This window comes from Lithobates pipiens, unplaced genomic scaffold, assembly GCF_037356315.1.
Source record: "Lithobates pipiens isolate NorthernLeopardFrog02 unplaced genomic scaffold, aLitPip1_a1.2 Scaffold_8, whole genome shotgun sequence".
NCBI lineage: Eukaryota > Metazoa > Chordata > Amphibia > Anura > Ranidae > Lithobates > Lithobates pipiens.
Genome location: NW_027507903.1, coordinates 498,724,364 through 498,745,104, shown reverse-complemented (window position 1 = coordinate 498,745,104; position 20,741 = coordinate 498,724,364). Strand labels below are relative to the sequence as shown.

At 40.9% G+C, this 20,741-nt stretch overlaps 1 protein-coding gene across 3 annotated transcripts in view; it reads left to right on the top strand.

The window, feature by feature from the left end:
• The window catches only part of LOC143960515 (solute carrier family 23 member 1-like), a 113,192-nt gene that overhangs the window by 84,640 nt on the left and 7,811 nt on the right, over positions 1-20,741 (top strand). For all 3 annotated transcript variants that reach the window (XM_077469192.1, XM_077469194.1, XM_077469193.1), the window contains exons 4-10: positions 5,621-5,780; positions 7,799-7,980; positions 13,209-13,332; positions 16,174-16,330; positions 16,448-16,701; positions 19,247-19,411; positions 19,562-19,670. In XM_077469192.1, coding sequence (XP_077325318.1) covers positions 5,621-5,780; positions 7,799-7,980; positions 13,209-13,332; positions 16,174-16,330; positions 16,448-16,701; positions 19,247-19,411; positions 19,562-19,670 — 1,151 coding nt within the window. The remainder of the gene's footprint in view (positions 1-5,620; positions 5,781-7,798; positions 7,981-13,208; positions 13,333-16,173; positions 16,331-16,447; positions 16,702-19,246; positions 19,412-19,561; positions 19,671-20,741) is intronic.

Below are 20,741 nucleotides of genomic sequence, written 5' to 3'. Positions count from 1 at the left end.
GTAATCAAGCTGGGGTCTGCAAGCAAGTAAAGTGCAGGAGACGTGTCAAGGAGGCTGTATATAGACTGTATATAGGAAGATGTTGCTGAAGTCAAGTGGGCATCCCATAATCTCCCATCCCCATCCAAGTTATTAACCCTAAATCAACCACACAAACAAGGTCACGGACTGTACTTTGTCTCCTGAAAGTGCCTGTGAAAATTTAGTGTGCCTGGCTGTGCAGGGTGGAGGATTCCAGTTCACCTGCAGCTCCTTAGGGGTGCTCTACACTGCATTAAAGAAAAAACCTTCTGCCTTTAGGAACACTTTAATGTGTGTCCTTTATATCTGGATGGAGTTCAGCTCTAAAGGAAATCTTTGACGCGGTAATATGTATGCTTGCTGTAAAGTAGCTTTTATACTAATCTAATGACTTCAATCATTTCTAAGCCACAGACCTAAAATAAGTGGGAAAACATGTTCTTCTTATTGCACTGACTGCGTAAATGAACCAAGGTACTGACCAATGATGGCACCCTGCATACAGTGCCTTGAAAAAATATTCATACACTTGAAATTTTCTACATTTTGTCATCTTACAATCAAAAACGTAAATGTATTTTATTGGGCTTTTATGTGATAGACCAACACAAAGGAGCACATAATTGTAAAGTGGAAACAAAATGATAAATGGGTTTTCCATATTTTTTACCAATATCTGAAAAGTGTGGCATGCATTTGTATTCTGCCCCCTTTTCTCTGATTCCCCTAGCAAACATCTAGTGGAACCAATTGCCTTCAGAAGTCACCTAATTAGTAAGTAGAGTCCACCTTTGTAATTTAATCTCAGTATAAATACAGCTGTTCTTTGAAGCCCTCAGAGGTTTTTGTTTAGAGAACCTTAAGCCCCATACACACTATCAGATTTTCTGCTGATTTTTCTCTTCAGATTTACCAAAACCATGTAGTGCAAAGACCTGCCTAATTGCATACAAATTTAAACTCCTACGGTTTGACCTCATATTGTATGGTTTTGATAAATCTGAAGGAAAAAATTTGCAGAAAATCTAATAGTGTGTATGGGGCTTCAGTGAACAAAGAGCATCATAAAGGCCAAGGAACACACAAGACAGGTCAGGGATAAAGTTGTGGAGAAGTTTGAAGCAGGGTTAGGTTATAAAAAAAAAATCCCAAGCTTTGAACATCTCATGGAGCACTGTTCACTCCATCATCCAAAAATGGAAAGAGTATGGCACAACTGCAAACCTACCAAGACATGACCATCCACCTAAACTAACAGGTTGGGCAAGGAAAGCATTAATCAGAGAAGCAGCCAAGAGCCCCATGGTAAATCTGGAAGAACTGCAGAGCTCCACAGCTCAGGTGTGGGAATCTGTCCACAGGACAACTGTTAGTTGGGCACTCCAGAAATCTGGCCTTTATGGAAAAGTAGCAAAGAGAAAGCAATTGTTGACAGCCATAAGAAGTCCCATTTGCAGTTTGCGAGATGCCATGTGGGGGACAAAGCAAATACGTGGAAGGAGGTGCTCTGGTCAGATGAGACCAAAATTGAACTTTCTGTCCTAAAAGCAAACCGATTTGTGTAGGTGAAAACTAACACTGCACATCACCCTGAATACACCATCTCCACCATGAAACATGGTGGTGGCAGCATCATGTTGAGGAGATGCTTTTCTTCAGCAGAGACGGGGAAGCTGGTCAGAGTTGATGGGAAGATGGATGGAGCCAAATACAGGGCAATCTTAGAAGAAAACCTGACTTGAGACTGGGGCAGGACAATGACCCTAAACATACAGCCAGAGCTACAATGGAATGGTTTAAATCAAAGCATATTCATGTGTTAGAATGGCCCAAAGTCCAGACCTGAATTAAATTGAGAATCTGTGGCAAGGCTTGAAAATTACCAAATATAATTATAATTGCGCTACCAAAGGAATATAAAAAAATATGTGTAGCAGCCAGCATCAACAATGATATAATTGCAGAAAAAATAGTGAACAAAAAATGCAGCGCTTAAAATAGAAATAAAAAGTCACCCCACAGTGAGCAGAGTAATAAAGTGAAAATTGCAAATCAGTGGCATAGCATAAACTAAGCAAAATATACTGAAAATGAAAAAATAAATAAAAAAATACAATTCATATATATATAAATACGTGCAAAAGTCCATGTAGAACATATCACATGAATCAAAAAAACGACTGAATTAGATAAATGAATGGTAGCTATAGCCTGAAACTAGACCTAGACCATATAAAGAAACAATTGTCCCTTTAACAATGGATGGTTACTTCTCAGTGGCGAATAGCCGGAAATAGCAACAATGCCAAACATCCAGTGCCTAAAAAAGTTGGAACGATATAGACACCACTGATTCAACACCCTTTAGAGTTTCTTCATACAAGTACCACAACACACAGATTGTATACAAGGAAGGTAATGGGTACTCTTACCCGAAGGTGTGGACCCACACACACCTTTTGTGGTGAGTCATCCAGGCATCAAGTTGCAATTAGCAGCAATCAATCCTCTCATGGGGGTGATGTAGACCTTGTGACGAACGCGGGTGTCAGATCCCTGCCCTCCTCGCTAACAAAGGACCGGCCAACCTCACACACCACGCTGTCATTTACGTAACAATGCCACACTCAGCTGCACCCAGCACAAAGATTTTCCAGCTTGCGGGACCACAATCTAGGTGCGGGCAGCCTGAAAGCGATTGTCACTGGGCTAATTAAACAATTAACCCTTTAACTGCCACCACCCCCGTTTAAAAGACAGAGCCGGGGGGACTCTTTATTTTAGCAATACCAATTATAAGTTTAGAATAAGCGCCTGCAACACACACTGCCACCACAGACAGGTCTGCTCAGTGCCTTACTCTACCACAGTAGCGCCCTTTTAAGAGACAGGTTCGTTTATAGTTTGCATCAAGAGCTTTAAAGACAAGGTTAACACTTTTCAACATAAGGGTTTATTATGAAAAGGTCAAGGTTGGTGCGAAATAAAACATTTACAGAAAAAGGATGTTTCAAAAAATAAAGACAATATACAGCCACAAAGAAATAAGGTAGAATTGGGAAGGAAGAATACTTGCAATTAATGTCCGAGGGTTGATCAGAGTTCGATCGATGAGCAAAGGTAATCAGATCTCAAACTTGGCAGATGTTCTTGCTTGGATGGTAAAAGGAGAACTGACCATTGCCTTGGCCTCTCCTCTTTTCTGTCAAATCAAAGGGGGTGTTGACAGCGAACAGTGACCAATCCTCTGGTCATCTTGTTTAGGGGCTGGTTGCTGGGAGGTGTCTACACTCATGACCCTGTCCTAGGTACACTTTGTGATACATATTCATATCTCTGCCTCTCTACTGTTTATAGACTGCAGATATCCATTTTAGTGATCAGCATGATATTTGCTTCAAAACAAGTACACACGACAGGTTTCCCATTTCAGTGTTACCTAGGAGGAGTAAGGGGTCCCAGTAGCTTCCCATATGACCTGACATAGGGGTGTCTGGACTTGAAATGTTAGAAATTATCTGAGGAAACAAAATATGTCCATATTATGGCTGTGCTATGATTACTTTGGAAGTTATAAAAAATGTTGAAGTTTCAAAACTATACTAATCTGTCTGCACTCTATGTGGTTTGAGGTATTTACGACGGGTATCTGTTGGTTCTCTGAATGGAGAGGGTGACAGTTTTACCACAGGCCTGAATATCTGAACATGAGCCTTGTTTATTGACCTAGCCTGGTTCTGCTTTCTCTGCTGAGATAACCTTTCTTTCCTTTTGAAAATTTTAAAAGCTTTGAATTCCTAAGACAAGGGAGTGGGAAGTTAAGATTGTTCTGTAATGTTGGCTGCGTTCCACACAACATGGCAACTAGTTACAACATCTCCTGTCCCGGACGTGATATGGTTACAGACCTCAGCTGCATTGAGCAATCCTTCGTACTCTAAACAATCGGGATGTCCAATATGGGATACTACGGACTTGAACTCCACAGAAGTTACATGTATTGACACCCAGGTTAGTGTATGGGAAAAAATAAAAAAGGGAAACAAAAGGCCTCCTCATAGAGCAGATTAATCCGGTATACAAATGTATTAAAAATAAAAAATCCAATAAAAATCCAAATACATACATGTACAAGCCATCAGTGAAGAGAGGTACAAAAAAAAAACCAAGGCTATCTTTAAAAAAGCATATCTTCCACGCTTTTTTAAAGATAGCCTTGTTTTTGTTTTGTTTTTTGTACCTCTTTTCACTGATGGCTTGTACATGTACAGTATGTATTTGGATTTTTATTGATTTTTTTTATTTTCAATAAATTTTTATACCGGATTAATCTGCTCTATGGGGAGGCCTTTTGTTTCCCTTTTTTATTTTTTCCCATACACTAACCTGGGTGTCAATACATGTAACTTCTGTGGAGTTCAAGTCAGTGGTATCCCATATTGGACATCCTGATTGTTTCGAGTACGAAGGATTGCTCGATGCAGCTGAGGTCTACATCACCCCCATGAGAGGATTGATTGCTGCTAGTTGCAACTTGATGCCTGAATGACTCACCACTAAGGTGGGTGTGGGTCCACACCTTCGGGTAAGAGTACCCATTACCTTCCTTGTATACAATCTGTGTGTTGTTCTAAAGCAGGGATATGCAATTGGCGGACCTCCAGCTGTTGCAAAACTACAAGTCCCATCATGCCTCTGCCTCTGGGTGTCATGCTTGTGGCTGTCAGAGTTTTGCTATGCCTCATGGGAGTTGTAGTTCTGCAACAGCTGGAGGTCCGCTAATTGCATATCCCTGCTCTAAAGGGTGTTGAATCAGTGGTGTCTATATCGTTCCAACTTTTTAGGCACTGGATGTTTGGCATTGTTGCTATTTCTGGCTATTCGCCACTGAGAAGTAACCATCCATTGTTAAAGGGACAACTGTTTCTTTATCTGGTCTTCAGGCTATAGCTACCATTCATTTATCCAATTCAGTAGTTTTTTTGATTCATGTGATATGTTCTACATGGACTCTTGCACATATTTATTTATATGAATTGTGTTTTTTTTTTCTTTCATTTTCACTATATTTTGCTTAGTTTATGCTATGCCACTGATATGCAATTTTCACTTTATTACTGTGCTCACTGTGGGGTGACTTTTTATTTCTATTTTAAGCGCTGCATTTTTTGTTCACTAAGGCTTGAAAATTGCTGTTCACAAACGCTCTCCATCCAATCTGACAGAGCTTGAGCTATTTTGCAAAGAACGGGCAAAAATTTCACTCTAGATGTGAAAAGTTGGTAGAGACATCCCCAAAAAGACTTATAGCTGTAATTGTAGACAAAGGTGGGGCTGAATACAAATGCTTTTCAGATATTTATTTGTAAAAAAAATTGAAAATCATTTATGATTTTCCTTCCACTTCACAATTATGTGCCACTTTGTGTTTGATCTATCACATAAAATCCCAATAAAATACATTTACGTTTTTGCATGTAACATGACAAAATGTGGAAAATTTCAAGGGGTGTAAATACTTTTTCAAGGCACTTTTATATCTTCCACCTCTGGCTAGCTATGTGAAACATTTCTTTCTTTTATTTATTTTTCTCCCCAGACTTCCCATCTTACAAGGAGGAACTTTTGCCTTCCTAACACCATCCCTCGCCATGCTGTCCCTCCCACGGTGGAGATGCCCAGAGTGGACTCAGAATGCCAGCTTGGTGAATGCCACCTCTCCTGAATTTATTGATGTTTGGCAGTCAAGGATAAGGGAGGTAAAACCTATGCATTCTATCTATTTATCATGAAAAACATCCTAAAGCTCTAGTCCAATAACTTTGCCTAAACTGGCCATGACCCTGTTTGTTTTTTAATTCCCCCATCCACATAAACCAGGGAGATGGTGAAACCGATCTGCCCCCACTACCCCGCCCCCCCATCATTACCACCACCGACATTGAAATAATTATTTCCCAGCATGTCCCTTCAACAGATTTCAATCAAACAATCAACTTCTGTAGAGCAGGGATGGCCATGCACTATTGAAATTCACCAAGTCTCTACTGAACCAGCCAAATTTCAACCGATGCCTAGCTTTAGGCTGAGAAAATATCAATCTTAGGAATGTATTTCTACTCTGCGTTGTTTTCATTCGTATAATCATTATCACTGTAATTTGGAATAAATCATTGACTAACATACATAACAATTTCTTGGGGCATGCAGAGTTGGCATAGCAGATAAGTGATATATTTACAGTTCAAGTTTCGTAATTTTATCAGGACAATTATCTCAGATAGTTTGTTATTCTTCCATGAGACCTGATAAGTAAATCCATTGAAGAACTCTGATCAGTCTGCAGTAAGCATCCTCTAAAGGCTGTAATACTGCTTTATGGTTTGTTTAATAAATCTGGCCACATGCAATATAACCATCCTTCTTCTTTTTTTTTTTTTTTTTTTTTTTTTTACAATATAATTGCCTTTTTATGATTGGAGGACATTTTTACGTAATGTTGGCAAACAAGATAGTACAATGTTCTAATCCTAACCTGATTACAGTATATAATGTTCAGTCTGTACATTTCCATTTTTGTGTCATCTTGGATAATTAAAAAAAAAATCCTAGTCCTGTGAATATTGATTGTAAAGATTTCCTTACACACGCAACAATTCTGATTGTACAGACCAATGGAGTCTTACTTGGAATTGTACAATTATAACAAGTAATGGACAACAATAAAAAAAAAAGTTGTAACGCTGCTGAATTAGGATGTCAGACAAGTGGTTTTGTAGCAAAGATCAAACACTACTACAAATTGTAAAATGCCACCAGTTATTAACAGTGATTTGCAGCTAGCGATTCAGTTGCTAGAGTCAATGCTAATTTGTTGCTGCTACAAGTCAAACCCATGCTACAGCATTGGGTAGATAGATTCTGCTACAAATTGCACTCCTTTAGAAATTTGTACTCGGCATTGTTATATTTGGTTTAATGCATTTGGAACTTTCTTGGCAGAAAAGTACATGGAGGGAAATGATAAGCGATTCTTACTGGTACTCTTATCACCAACTTAAAACTCTTTCAGCTAATCGCCTTTCTGATGACAGCTGTAAGCTGGCCACACATTCGATGGATTGAACTTTGTGGTTCAGCAGGTACCAATTTAAAGTGTTACTAAATCCACAAGAGAAAAATCAGTCTGTGTATGCAGTAAAACATGCTTGTTATACTCACTGTGAAACCCAAGGGGGTTAATTCTCTGCATTGTATAAATCTGAACATGTCTTCTCTGATCCTCCCCTTCTTTCCCAGTCCCCAAGCCATCTCCTCATAGTACAGAGCCCTAGGAGGCACTCTGCGCATGCTCAGTTTGGTGTGTATTGCTAGAGAGCTTTTTCAGGGGGAGGGTGCATGTGATCAGCACAAGGCCAATCAGCACTGTCCACACAGAGGGTCAGGGGTCCTGCAGCCTCATAAGACAGAGGAGAATGAAAACGCCTCCTACAAGCTTTAACCAGACACTGTTGGTAGACACAAAACTGCTATATACTGCTGATGAGAAAAGTTATTTAGCAGTTTATATTTACTAAAATAATTGCATTTTCATGTTCTGTGTACTGTGGGAGACCAGATATAATGATTGCAGGGTCCAGGGTTTAGTAACACTTTAATTTTCGCTCCATCTATGGCCGTTCCTGTTTAAAAGGAGTAAATCTAATAACTCCATTATCTGTAGGCTTTCTTCCCATATCTCCTCTTCCTGATACCTTTTTATGTTTTAATTTTTCAGGTTCAGGGGGCCATTATGGTTGCATCTTGTTTCCAAATATTTGTTGGATTTTCTGGTCTGATCGGCTACCTCATGCGATTCATTGGCCCATTGACTATCGCACCTACTATCACGCTAATCGCACTGCCTCTCTTCGAGTCTGCTGGTTCTGACGCTGGGGCACACTGGGGGATATCGGCCATGTGAGTGAAAATTGTATATGGATTGGGATAGACCTACATGGGCTTGTAGGCCATTGTAAGCCACTGAGTACACTAAGCTGAGTAATGAGCTGTTATTTAAATTGATAATTGGCTGAGCTTAGCCTTGAGGTCAGGGAAGATGGGTCACTTGTTTAAATAAAAACTCCATTGTGGTAAAAAAAAAAAAAAAGAAATTAGTACAGTGTAATTGCTGCTTGAGCCACTTTGTAGATCAACCCCTTAATGCTGACAGACACCTCTCAGCTGTTTCTGATGCCGGGAGGCGGGGGGGGGGATTTCTGATAATGTGACCACCATGATTGGCGCTCACATGATCAGAAAGCTCTGGATTGAGAGTAGAGGTGGGGAGCTTTCCATAAGCCTGCTCTGGGTTAAAGTAATTGTAAATTTGCTGTATGATATTTGGGTCCATCTTTTCCAGTAGGTGTACCCACACCATCTGTTGTGGTAGATATTGTCATGTTTGTGTTAATCATGGTTTATGGATTGATAATCACGAATGGTCACATATGAGGATTTATAATATGTAGGGGCATACCTTGGTGGTTCCTATTGAACATCCTACCTGATCAATAGGTTTCTGGGATTTGAACTTTCTCAGTTTGTGCAGTTTATATACATTGTATTTGTATTATTCATTTTTAATTAAACCACAACCCTTGTTTACTACTTTGTCCACACCAGATGTGGTGCAAATTCACTGCGGATATGGCACCCACATCTAAATCGCAACTCGTCCATGCAAACTGATTGCAGAGTGATGTTAAGTTAATACTGAAAGGAAAAAAACACCAATGGTGTGCACCCGTCCCTGTAATCATCCAATAAGGTGCTCCAGGTGGTTAACTATACGTCTATAGGGCTTAGCTAAGCATACACAGAACTAAACGCATGCGTGAACATCAAGGGTAATTAGTATGGTACATAGCATACAGTTAAATGCATATTGTGCAAAAATGATGGATAGTGCAGTAGTGATGCACTGTGTAAAAAAATGTGTAATAAGATTACCACATAAAAATAAAATAAAATAGCACAAGCTAATGGAAAACCAAAATAAAAAAAATATATATATATACAGTGAGACACACTACAATATATCCTCAAGTGAGTATATGAGAAAAATGTTATGAAAAAGATCTATTGTAAAAAAGTATTAATTGTGCAAACTGTGAAAAGGGGAAAAATTATATATAAATGAATAAGGAACATAAGATAAATGTGATATACAGTTCAAAAAAAATGCATAATTCATATAGAACTCAGCAATAGTACATATAAACCCAGAATTTGCAATAATCTATGCAGTGCAGTCCAGAAAGTGAATAAACATAATTAATAAAAATTATTACTAGTAAAAACTTAATGGAAAAAAAAAAAAAAAAAAAAAATTTTTTAAATAGTAGTCCACAAATTCTTCAGGAAAGTGCAATGGATGAAAGTGACAAGTGCCCGGAAACAGGAAAATTCAGGTGACTTCCGTGCTCGCCCCCTTTTACTCCCCACTCACCAGAGCTATAAGCCCACGAAGGGCAGTCAGGCCCGTAGATATCACACAGCAGGCGTTGATACGTTGATGAAAATAATTTTTTCAGAGGTTGTAGTCCACTCACTTCCTGATGAGCAGGTAGAGCTGGTGTTGATGTTCAAAATTTCCTCAAGGAAAAAGAAGGGGGGAGGGTTCCATAGTGTAGTAATTCCAACGAGAGTGTAAATTGTTTAAAAACCATAAACTTTATTCACACATCAATGTCCAACCATAAGATGTGTTACAAAAATATATATTGACAAAAAATATATTGACAAAAAATATATATGTTGACAAAAAATAGAAAATATAAAAGCTCACAGAAAAGGCTACAGGGAAAACCCTTGAAGGGTAGATAGTGCGACTTCTCAATTTAGCATAAATGGCAACTGATCAGTGCCAAGAGATACAAATTAGTTTAAAAAACCAAAAAATTTAATAAAATAAAACCAAAAATATGTAAGTAATAATGTTAAAAAATAAAAAATAAAAATCAATATCAAAAATATATAAGTCTATAAAAACTTTATATATGCACAAGGTATAAGTATATGCACCTCTTCACTGCCGGAAGTCCTCTTGTGAGACCTAGTATAGTGCTCACTAAGGTGCTAACTCAAAAAATATATATGTATATGGTAGTAAGCAGGGTGGACAGCGGGGGTTCAATACATCCATCTAGTGCCCAGATGTACAGTCCGCTATGTCCGAGGAGCTGCAGGCTGGAAGGAGAAAAACAGCTCTGCCGTCAGTCCTCACACGGGGGAAATGGATCAACCGTGTGGAGGATAGCAATGTCCAACCTCAGCACGAGGATAAATACGAAGGCAACCGTGCCTAGCGTGCGGTCCTCCCTGCGTTCCACCTGCTACAGCTGATAATGCGGAAGTGGCGTGCATGATTACGTCATACGCGTTTCGTCATAAGACGTCCTCAGCGACGATCTTGAGAGCAGTTTTATATATACCTCCCTTCTCCTCCTTTGCTATTGATATACATACCCCTTTGGACAGGGTTTACTTACCTGATACCTAGAGTGGTTTTTGAAGGCTAGTGGTGGGCGTGTATTTGTAGTCTATACACACACTCCACTGGAGCCTATTTACAGTGGTGCCGAACCCCTTAAAAACTAAAAACCTTTTGATACTGGCTGCACCCCTCCGGGGTTGCGACCTTTAGGGGTGGCGACATTGGCTGTGAGTCCTTCTATTTGTGCCTGTACCTCATTATAGCCTCCGCAGCGCAGCCTGGGATCTGTAAGATCCAAGCTTTTCTCTACTAGATGTTAAGTTAATGACATCCTGCAATCGATTTGCAAAACGCAGCACATCCGATTCTGGTGCGGACAAAATAAAGGGTCCTGCACCAGTTTGGTGCAAATGCGATGCGATTTGAGCCATAAAAATTCACAAACTCTGGGGGGAAAATCTACTCGCACTATTATTCTGGTCCTCATAATATCATTCCATAAAGTATTTTTAATGTCTTTAGGGCACTTATGGCCTACCGGGATGTGTTTTGGTCCTCCTTGTAGCATTTGGAAAATAATATTTCTTCTCACAATATTTGTAAATTGCAGCTTCTGTCTCAGCAGAAATTGCACTGTGGAAAGTTTCCAAACTCTTGATGTTGGTCTCACCATTTTACTGGCCAGACTATAGAGAATCATTTAAAGGTTTTAAATATAAACAAATTTGTCAGACAAATTTACCCTCTTACCTGTCAATTAAGGCCTGAGAGGACAGAAACTCTTGCAGGGATATGCAATTAGCCCTCCAGCTGTTGTAAAACTACAAGTCCCATCAGGGCCATCTTTAATACTGATTGGACCCTGGGCAAAACTTTTCTTGGGGGGGGGCCCATGCAGTTTTGCTCTTCACCTGCTCTGAGACATACAATAAATAGCAGCTAGACTCAAAATCAGTTTTCTGAATCAAATCGGGCAGCTATTGCGATTTTTTTTATTTATTTTTGGCTTAGGTTACAGTGTATCATTACTGCTCACTGACTGGTTGCTAGAGGTTACAGCACACATTACGGCTCACTGATTAGTTACTAGAGATTACAGCACATGATTTCTGCTTGTTTGGTTGCTAGAGATTACTGTAGATATGACCTCAGGGGGCATGATATACATATCAAGTCTGCTGGCCGCCGCTATTTACATATGAATGCCGCTGCTATGTACATATGAATGCCGGTAATTTACATGTAAACAGAGTCTGCAGGTGAGTCATCTGTACACAACAATAGGGCCGAGCATTAGTAGCAGCACTTCACACTCAGATATTGGGACACAGCACAGGACCAAAACCTCAAGGGACGAGAGAATTTAAACCAGGATAGTTGGCAAGTATGAGGCAGCTGCTTTGGGCCCCACAACAATGACAGGGCCCAGGGCAGCTGCCCCTTTTGCCCTGCCTTAAAAACGGCCCTGAGTTCCATTATGCCTTTGGGTGTCATGCTTGTGGCTGTCTGTCTTGCTTTGCCTCATGGGACTTGTAGTTGTGCAACAGCTGGATGTCCGCTAATTGCATATCCCTAAACTACAGTATCCCAACAATCGCCCAACTGTGGGAGGTACAAAATGGAGCCCACAAACAAACTGGAGTCTTTCCCCTGCAGTGCCCCCTAGTGGCCGATATGCATATTTCTCTTGTTTGAGAACTGCGTTGAAGTAGTATTATTATATTAGGATTTCAGCTGACAGAGCGTGCAATAATTTAAGACTTTATATAAAATTTTAAATTGTTCATTAAAGAGGTTGTAAACATCTGAAATAAAATTCTCCAAAAAAAAAAAACCCTGCAAGACAAAGGCATAATGAGCTTGTATACTTACCTTAAAACAATCTGTTGCAGTGATCCCTGCACACTGCTGTCACGGCCGACATAATTTCCGCACCTTCGCCCGGGATTGCGGGCTCTCACGCTGTAATAGGCCGGAGCCTCGAAGGAGCTTATGGCAAGGCCTCTGAAGGAATGGCACACATGGGCCATTCCTTCAGAGCGCATGTATCAGTGATGCCACTGGTTGCATGCACTGGAAATCTCCTAAACTCTACAGGTTTAGGAGATATTTTCAGTACCTATAGGTAAAAGTTTGCAGAGGAAGTGTACTTCCTCTTTAAGGGTTTCATGTTATTTCATGTCATGGATATATTATTTATCAATGTTTTTTTTTTCATTTTTTCCAGAAAAAAAACACTTTGGATTCCCCCCCCCCCCCCCCAATTTATTTCCATTTTTTTTCAGGGCCTTCCCATCTCTAATTACAATACAAAACGTAACATCACTTCTGAAGGTGTATTCTTTCATATGAGAAGTTTCATAAATTTTAGTAACCTATTGGTTTTTGATCTGAGACCAGCATGCAAAAAAAAAACAACACAAAAAATGGACGATTATTCGTCTGATATTCTCATCATGTGTACGAGGCTTAGGTGCGAATTACGAAGTGCACTGGATCTGGTTCCAGTCATATTCACACACCTTCTAGAACTGCTGTAACAAATGGAGATTGTTAGTACAATATCTTACTACATATCCATTTCTTTGGCTTCGGTTTTACTTTATTTTTTTCTATAAATTTTCTAGGAAAAAAATATTTGTCAAAAATTTGCCTTGAATTTTTTTTTTCATTTGCAGCATTGTTTTTTATTGTGTTTTCTTCTTTTCAGGACCACATTCCTCATAGTATTGTTCTCTCAGTACCTGAGGAATATTCCAGTACCAATTCCTTATTACTCTAAAAGTAATGGAAAGTGGCAATACTCCAAGGCCTACATCTTCCAGATCTTCCCGGTAAATGCAAATCTGCAACAGAGTTGGTTAATGTTCTCAACTTTTTTGGGTTTTGAATAGACTATATTTTCTTTATTTTTTGCTGTATTCCTCTTGGGTAGGTTCATTCTGTTGGTCCTTGTTACCACTGGCACTGGGACAAAATTTGAGGGATGAATCTAAAAAGTTACAGTTGTCACTAAAACAGAAACATTTTTTAACTCTTCCAAGTGTGACCCATGTTCTGGTGAGAATGGTCCTCTCTTCTCCTCTTTTGTATATGGGACAGAAAATGAAGGAAAGGGAGTCTAAACTCACAGGGATTTAAAGCTGAACTTCAGGCAAATATAAAAGATGCAAAATATTGTATGTAATCATTAATACATCGTTATTATTTATTTTTCAATGTGAGCAGTGTAAGTACCTGAATCTGTCCTGGTATCAGCCTCTCGCAGTTCCTGTACAGCAGGGCTGGAGTGTGAGAGGAACAGGCATTACAAGGAGCCTATCAGTTCATATGCTGACAAGAAGCATGCTAAAGTCACCCAGGGGTTCATTACTGTGCTCCTTCTCCTTTCACTGTCCAGTCAGTGGCTGAGGCATATGCAGGGTGACCCAAACACAGAAGTGGGTGGATTAATGCAGACTATATGCCTGAGCACATCTAGCAGCAGAAAAGGGAGTGCAGGAGAAATCGGCAATGAATTGAACATTGCAGCAACAACTGGTTAATTGTATCTTTTATTAGGCCATTTGTATTTATCTTGATACTTTTTGGCTGGAGTTCTGCTTTGAACCCTTACCTACTTTATACACATAGGTGTGCAGGGGGCGTGTGCCAGGGCACACCCTAATCACCCCTGTGCAGCGTAGATTCCTCCAAGCTGCCCGGGCCCATGTCATTTACCGGACGCTTCCTTTTCTGAATGAGCACAGTGAGTGATTGGTACAGATCACTCACTGTATTCATTCATAGCTGAAGTCTAGTAAACTGTGTTTACTAGGATTCAGTTTGTAAATTAACAAAAAGCTGCCCAGTACAGAGCATTTCCCATTCATTCACTGTCCAGTGCAGCTGACACTGCAGAGAAAGGGGCTGGGGAATCTCTGTCCTCAGCCCCTTTTTCTGTCACAAAAGTGAGACTTCAGGGGTCCGTTTAGACCTCTGATATTTCATTAAAGCTCCCAATGGGGCTTCTAAAAGAATTGTAAATAATTAGTGCCCTACTGACACCATCCACTGCCCTACTGACACACTATCCACATTTTAAAATGTAGTTTACATTTATAAGTGTGTGTGTGTGTGTGTGTGTGTGTATATGTATGTATGTGTGTGTGTGTATATATATATATATATATATAAATTAATTATACACCCACACACATGCATGTGTGTTTGGGCTTTAGGGTGCACACCGTAATGCAATAGTCTGTACACAATTATATTTAGATATACTTTACAGCACTTATAGACCTACCTCCCAACTTTCTCAGAAGGGGAAAAGGTACACTTTTTAGCAGAAAATATTAAAGTGTATGTAAAGCCTTATTATTATTTGTTTGTTTTTTGATTAAGGAAGGTTCAAAACCCCTGCTAGTTTACTTTTTACTGTCTTTGTCCTGTTGGGATATTTCCCTTCACTTTCTGTCCTGGGGATGCAACAGGAAGTTAGAGAAAATATATTTGCAAATAAAAGGGAATTCCCTCTTATGCCCCGTACACACGAGCGGACTTTTCGACATCCAAACTCCGACGGACTGAGTCCGGCGGACTATCCGATCGTGTGTGGGCTGCAACGGACTTTAGCGAAGCTAAAGTCTGACGGACTTTAGAAATGAAGCATGCTTTAAATTTTCCCGACGGAACTCCGCCGGACCCGGTCCCCTTTGAAAAATCCGCTCGTGTGTGTGCTACTCCGACGGACTAAAACCGACGCTAGGGCAGCTATTGGCTACTGTCTAGGAACTTCCTACGTCGAATCCAGTCGTACGTCATCACGTTCGACTCCGTCGGAGTTTGGTGTGATGGTGTGTGGTCAAGTCCGTTCGGTCGAAAAGTCCGCCAGAACTCCGTCGGAACTCCGGCGGAACTCCGGCGGAACTCCTTTGGAGGTCTGTCAGACTTAATCCCTCTCGTGTGTACGGGGCATTAGGGCTCGTTCACACCAGAACATGGTGTTGGAAACCCACATTCCATGCTCATTTCCCTCACTGAATTCAAAACTCACTGGGTGCCTGTGCCAGATTGCATGGTATTGCAGTGCATGCACTACTTTTGGTGCAATCCAGTGCGATTTCAGCCCATTCACATGAATGGACTGTAAATCGCACCACACAGATTCGCACACAAATCGCGGACCACATTCCTGTGCAATCCGGGTGTGAAATGGCCCTTAGAAAATTGTCACTAGAACAAGTATACCTGTTTACAGATTTTACCCTTCTATTTATTTATTCCCCTAATTTTGAATTTCCCATTGTATTTTGTCTAGGTGACAATGGTCACAAGCATAAATTCAGGTGGTGTATCTCCTAAACTGGAATACAGCAATACAGAGCAGTAGAAATAGTACAAACAACTCTCTTATTTATTGTTCTTGTAAGTTATTGATCAACTGAACTGGACTGAGAACCCCTACAGCATGAGCTGTCCTTAACCAGGGTTTATAGTTCCAAGTACAATGCCAATAAAACATAATAACTTTATTGTAATTCATCTAAAAGTAATGCTGTGTATAGAATTTCAATGCATACACATACACCCAAAATGTAAAATGTAAGCTCCTGGACCATTCTGTACCATTTTCTTGTTTAGAACGGTCCAGGAGCTTATCCAATGACCCTTTTATTTTATTGTCACAGGTCCTCTTTGGCATCACGATCTCCTGGCTGATCTGTTACATCCTGACCATCACCAATGTCTTTCCGTCCAGCCCAAAAACATATGGGTATTTAGCCCGTACAGATGTGAAAGGGAATGTACTTGCTCGTGCCCCATGGTTCCGCTTCCCTTACCCAGGTATCATGTCTAACAAAGAAAGCTGCCAATTTGGTATTACCCTCACCTAATCTCTGGAATTCAGAGTACCATTTTTTTCCTTAACACTTTGGTTTATGATTGTTATTTGTATTTCAGGACAGTGGGGAATGCCTACCGTAAGTCTGGAAGGAGTGTTTGGTATCTTGGCTGGAGTTATCTCGTCCATGGTGGAGTCAGTTGGTGATTACCACGCTTGTGCTCGTCTTTCGGGGGCACCTCCTCCTCCCAAGCATGCCATCAACAGGGGAATTGGTATAGAAGGCATTGGTTGCCTACTGGCTGGAGCATGGGGCACTGGGAATGGCACGACTTCATACAGCGAGAATGTTGGTGCTCTGGGAATCACAAGGGTAGGTGTACAAGACATCACTAATTCAGATACCTGAGCACATTAGTCTGCTAATGTCAACTATCATTTTGAGGGCTGACGAGGAGCTGAGCTGCCTAGAATGGGGGGGGGGGGGGTGTTTAGCACTGCTGGTGGGCGGGGTTGATCGGAAGCCGTTCTGCCAGCAATCGCCCCAGAGGAAGAGGAGAGCTGTGGTATCACAGAACATGGATAGCACGCTGTTACAGATTACATTACAATTGCCTCCGCTCTGCTCGCTGTTACACACAATCCTGCCTTCTCCTGACCTGCGCCTGTGATAGACAGAACAGGGTCCAATGCTGGGATGCATTCTGTCTATCACAGGCTTTGGATCATGAGGAGGCGTGGGTGTGTGTGGCGGCTAACAGAGCGGAGGCAATTGTAATGTAAGCTGTAACAGTGTGCTATCCACGCTCTGTGATCCAGCGGCTTTCCTCTTCCTCCAGTCATGATCTGGTGGCCTTCTCTCTTCCTCTACCCAGGCGAGGCTTTAATGGTGTGCACAGTGTGGCTGCAATAGTGGGAAGTTGGCACAGTGTTGCTGCAATGGTGGGCACAGGTGAGGCTGCAATGGTGGGCACAGGTGAGGCTACATTAATGAGCACAGGTGAGGTAATGCTGAGGGGCACTGATAAAGTTGTTAATATTCATTTCTGTAACTTAATTATGCATAAAACATTTAAGTGTCATTTCATGAGATAATTTATGAGGGCGTGTTTAGGGGTGGAATTGGGGGCGGGGCAGCGTAGGGGGTTGGGTGGGGCAACTGGTGGCGCATAACCCTTGAGGCCTGGCTAGTTGCCACCCAAATGCATTATTTTACATTTTTCTATATTGAACCTCATTTGCCATGTAGTTGCCCACCCCATTAATTTGTTCAGATCTTTTTGCAAGGTTTCCACATCCTGCAGAGAAGTGTATAAATAAAATTATTACTTCGTTTCTTGTAAATCAATAACTAAAACAACTATTAAAACCCACACTGCATGCATAAGAGGAAGGATTAAAGTGATTGTAAAACTTTGTTTTTGTTTTAAATAACAAACAAACATATACTTGCTTCCACTGTGCAGGTCGCTTTGCACAGAGTGGCCCCAATCCTTGATTTCTGGGGTCCTCCGGCGGCTCTCGTGTCTCCTCCCCACATCAGATAACCCCCTAGGAGAAGCACTCTCCCGGGGGGTTACCTTGCAGGCACGCTCCAGAGTCCAGCATTTACGTCCATAGACATGAATGCTGGACTTGGGGGGGCCCCCCCCGCATCATCGGATTTGATTGACTGCAGCAGAGGCCAATGATTGCGTTGCTATCAATCTATCCAATCAAGTGCCGAGAACCCGGGGCAGAGGGACAGCATGTCCTTGCCATTGGAAATTCCAGGTCTCAGGTAAGTAAAAAAGGGGGGCCTGTAACTGACAGACGTTTTTTCACCTTAATGCATAGGATGCATTAAGGTGTAAAAACACGAGGGTTTACAAACCCTTTAACTCCTGTTGGGTTCTACTGTTATAAAGATTTTTTCTTGCTTCCTGTCCTGCTGACGATTTACCAGACAGGAAATGAGGGGAACTCTCCAACAGCAGTAAAGCCAGAAATATAATGGATTTTTCTTTTGTATAGGAGGAAAAGACTGAAGCCCCTTTCAGATTTTTATTTCTGACTATTTCTGCTGCAGATTTTCCTTCACTTTCTGTCTGGTGAAACCTTTGTCAGCAGACAAGAATTGAGGTTAAATGCTTCTAAGGAAGGATCACAGAGTTTTAAATGCTTCCCTACTCTGTCCAAAAAGCTTTATTGTGTTGGCAAACAGATATATACTATTTGGGTTGGTTTGATCTAAATTCAATTTGCAAAGCTCTGGTTTGCCCCTAGGTATCAATAATTGATCGCCTGAGGATTTGATTTTGAACAAAAAAGGGACATCTTTAAAAACATCAACAAAGTTTCTAGGATACAGCTCTTGCGTCCTGCTTCTCTTCTCCTACGGTCATGCCTGCCGCCGGCTATTACCGGCAAGCAGTACCAGCTGTCGAATCGACAGCTGGTAGTTGCTTTGTATTACACAGCAGGAGCAGATGTCAAAATGCAGCTACTTCTGTATGAAATGACATTTGCAGATAGTCTACAAGTGTCATTGAGTAATATAGTGTAATGAGTATACCATTACATTGTATTTACTATTTCATTCAAGTGTAGATCGGACCAAATCCGTTCTAATTAACTCCTTCCTGCCCTTTTCCCCTTACCTTTTAAAAAAAAATGTTTTAAGTAATAGGCCCATTGTGGAAATGTTAAAATTGCTACAGTTGGAAAAACTGTTGGTGCTATATATTTCCTGCATAATAATTGTTCTGATCCATAAGGGGGATATACAGGGCTGAGAGATGGAGGGATTGGTATCAAGTTCTGAGTGCTAGATGACTAACTGGCACTAACTGCAAGGTCAGGCTCGCGTTGTAACGGTCCACCTGCAGGATTTGAAGTACTATTTCTATGGGACTCTAACATTTATTTCTGCCTTTCAGGTTGGAAGTCGGATGGTCATTGTTTTCGGAGGGATAGTGATGCTTCTACTGGGCATGTTTGGTAAAATTGGTGCTATATTTGCCACTATACCGACTCCAGTAGTCGGCGGAATGTTCCTGGTGATGTTTGGGGTAATTGCGGCAGTTGGGATGTCCAATTTGCAGGTGAATGGGAAAGAAGTTTTTTGTGTGTTTGTTTTTGTTTTTTTGTATGTCACTTTAAGAAATACTTACAAATATAAACACTCTAGACCTTGGATACAATACTTTTGGTACACATAAAGTCTGTTCTGGTATTATTTTATTTTTTTACAGTTTGCCGACATGAATTCCTCCAGAAATATATTTATAACTGGATTTTCCATATTTTGTGGCCTGACCATTCCAAACTGGGTGAACAAAAATGCAGCACTTTTAGAAACCGGTAAGGAAGAGAGTTTACTTGGTGAACTGTCCCAATTCTATAATTTTTTATTTATTTTTTTAATACAGCCATTAGACTTATTTTTGCCATATGCAATTCAGCATAACTCATCTGAGTAATCATTTTACATCCAATTAAAGTGGACCTGTCTACAATAATTTTTGCATGTTAAGTCTATACTTAATATGGATATGTCAGTGTAACGCTGCCAGGTATTTATTACCTCTCACTGAGATCACGGTACTTCCCCCTGACAATGGCTCCATGTCAGAAGCTATGAATCAGACGGAGGCAGAAGTACAGTTAAATCACACTTGTTTAATAATAATAAAAAAAGGTAAACAGAGTAAATGTAGTCAGAACATAGCCAGAGTTCAGGAACCGGAGTGGATAGTCAAACAAGCCAAAATGTTAGGGAGCCAGAGATCAGCATAGTAGAACAGCAAGTGGGATCTGGAGCCAGAAGGAATGCCAGCCAAGCAAGTCTTTAACAGCAACACAGGAGAACGTCTCTAGAGATGTGACCAAGGCGAAGGCAGAGTTCTTCTGGGCTGGGCGGCTTAAGTAAGCAGGACTGTCGAGCAGGATATCAACAGGTTAGTTACTGTGGAAAGATAGGAGCTGGCAATTAGCCGACAGCTGAGCGGCCAGCTCAGAGAAGGAAGGGCTGAGCCCAGCTCTGACACTTCATCTGCTTTTCTCTCCAGAATGACAGTACCCATCTGTTCAGGCATCACCCAGGGTCATCATATAATTTGTGGACTGGGATGCCAGCTCAGAGATGACACAATCGTGTAAACAATGGTGCCTCTGTGATCACAAATGTCTGATGTGAGATTAACCCCTGCTACAGCCTCTCACCTTGTGACTTGGTACCACGTTACAATGTTGCAGTCTGTACACTGGTGGAAAGGAGACTGAGCAAATGCTTCATCCTGCCTGCAGCAGACTGATGGCATCACACACTGTGTTCAAAACTCACTGCCCTTGCAATCTGCAGTAGGTGTCACTGCAATGCTAAGGACACCCCAAACGCAGGTTACAAACTGTCAGAAACCATGAATCAGACTG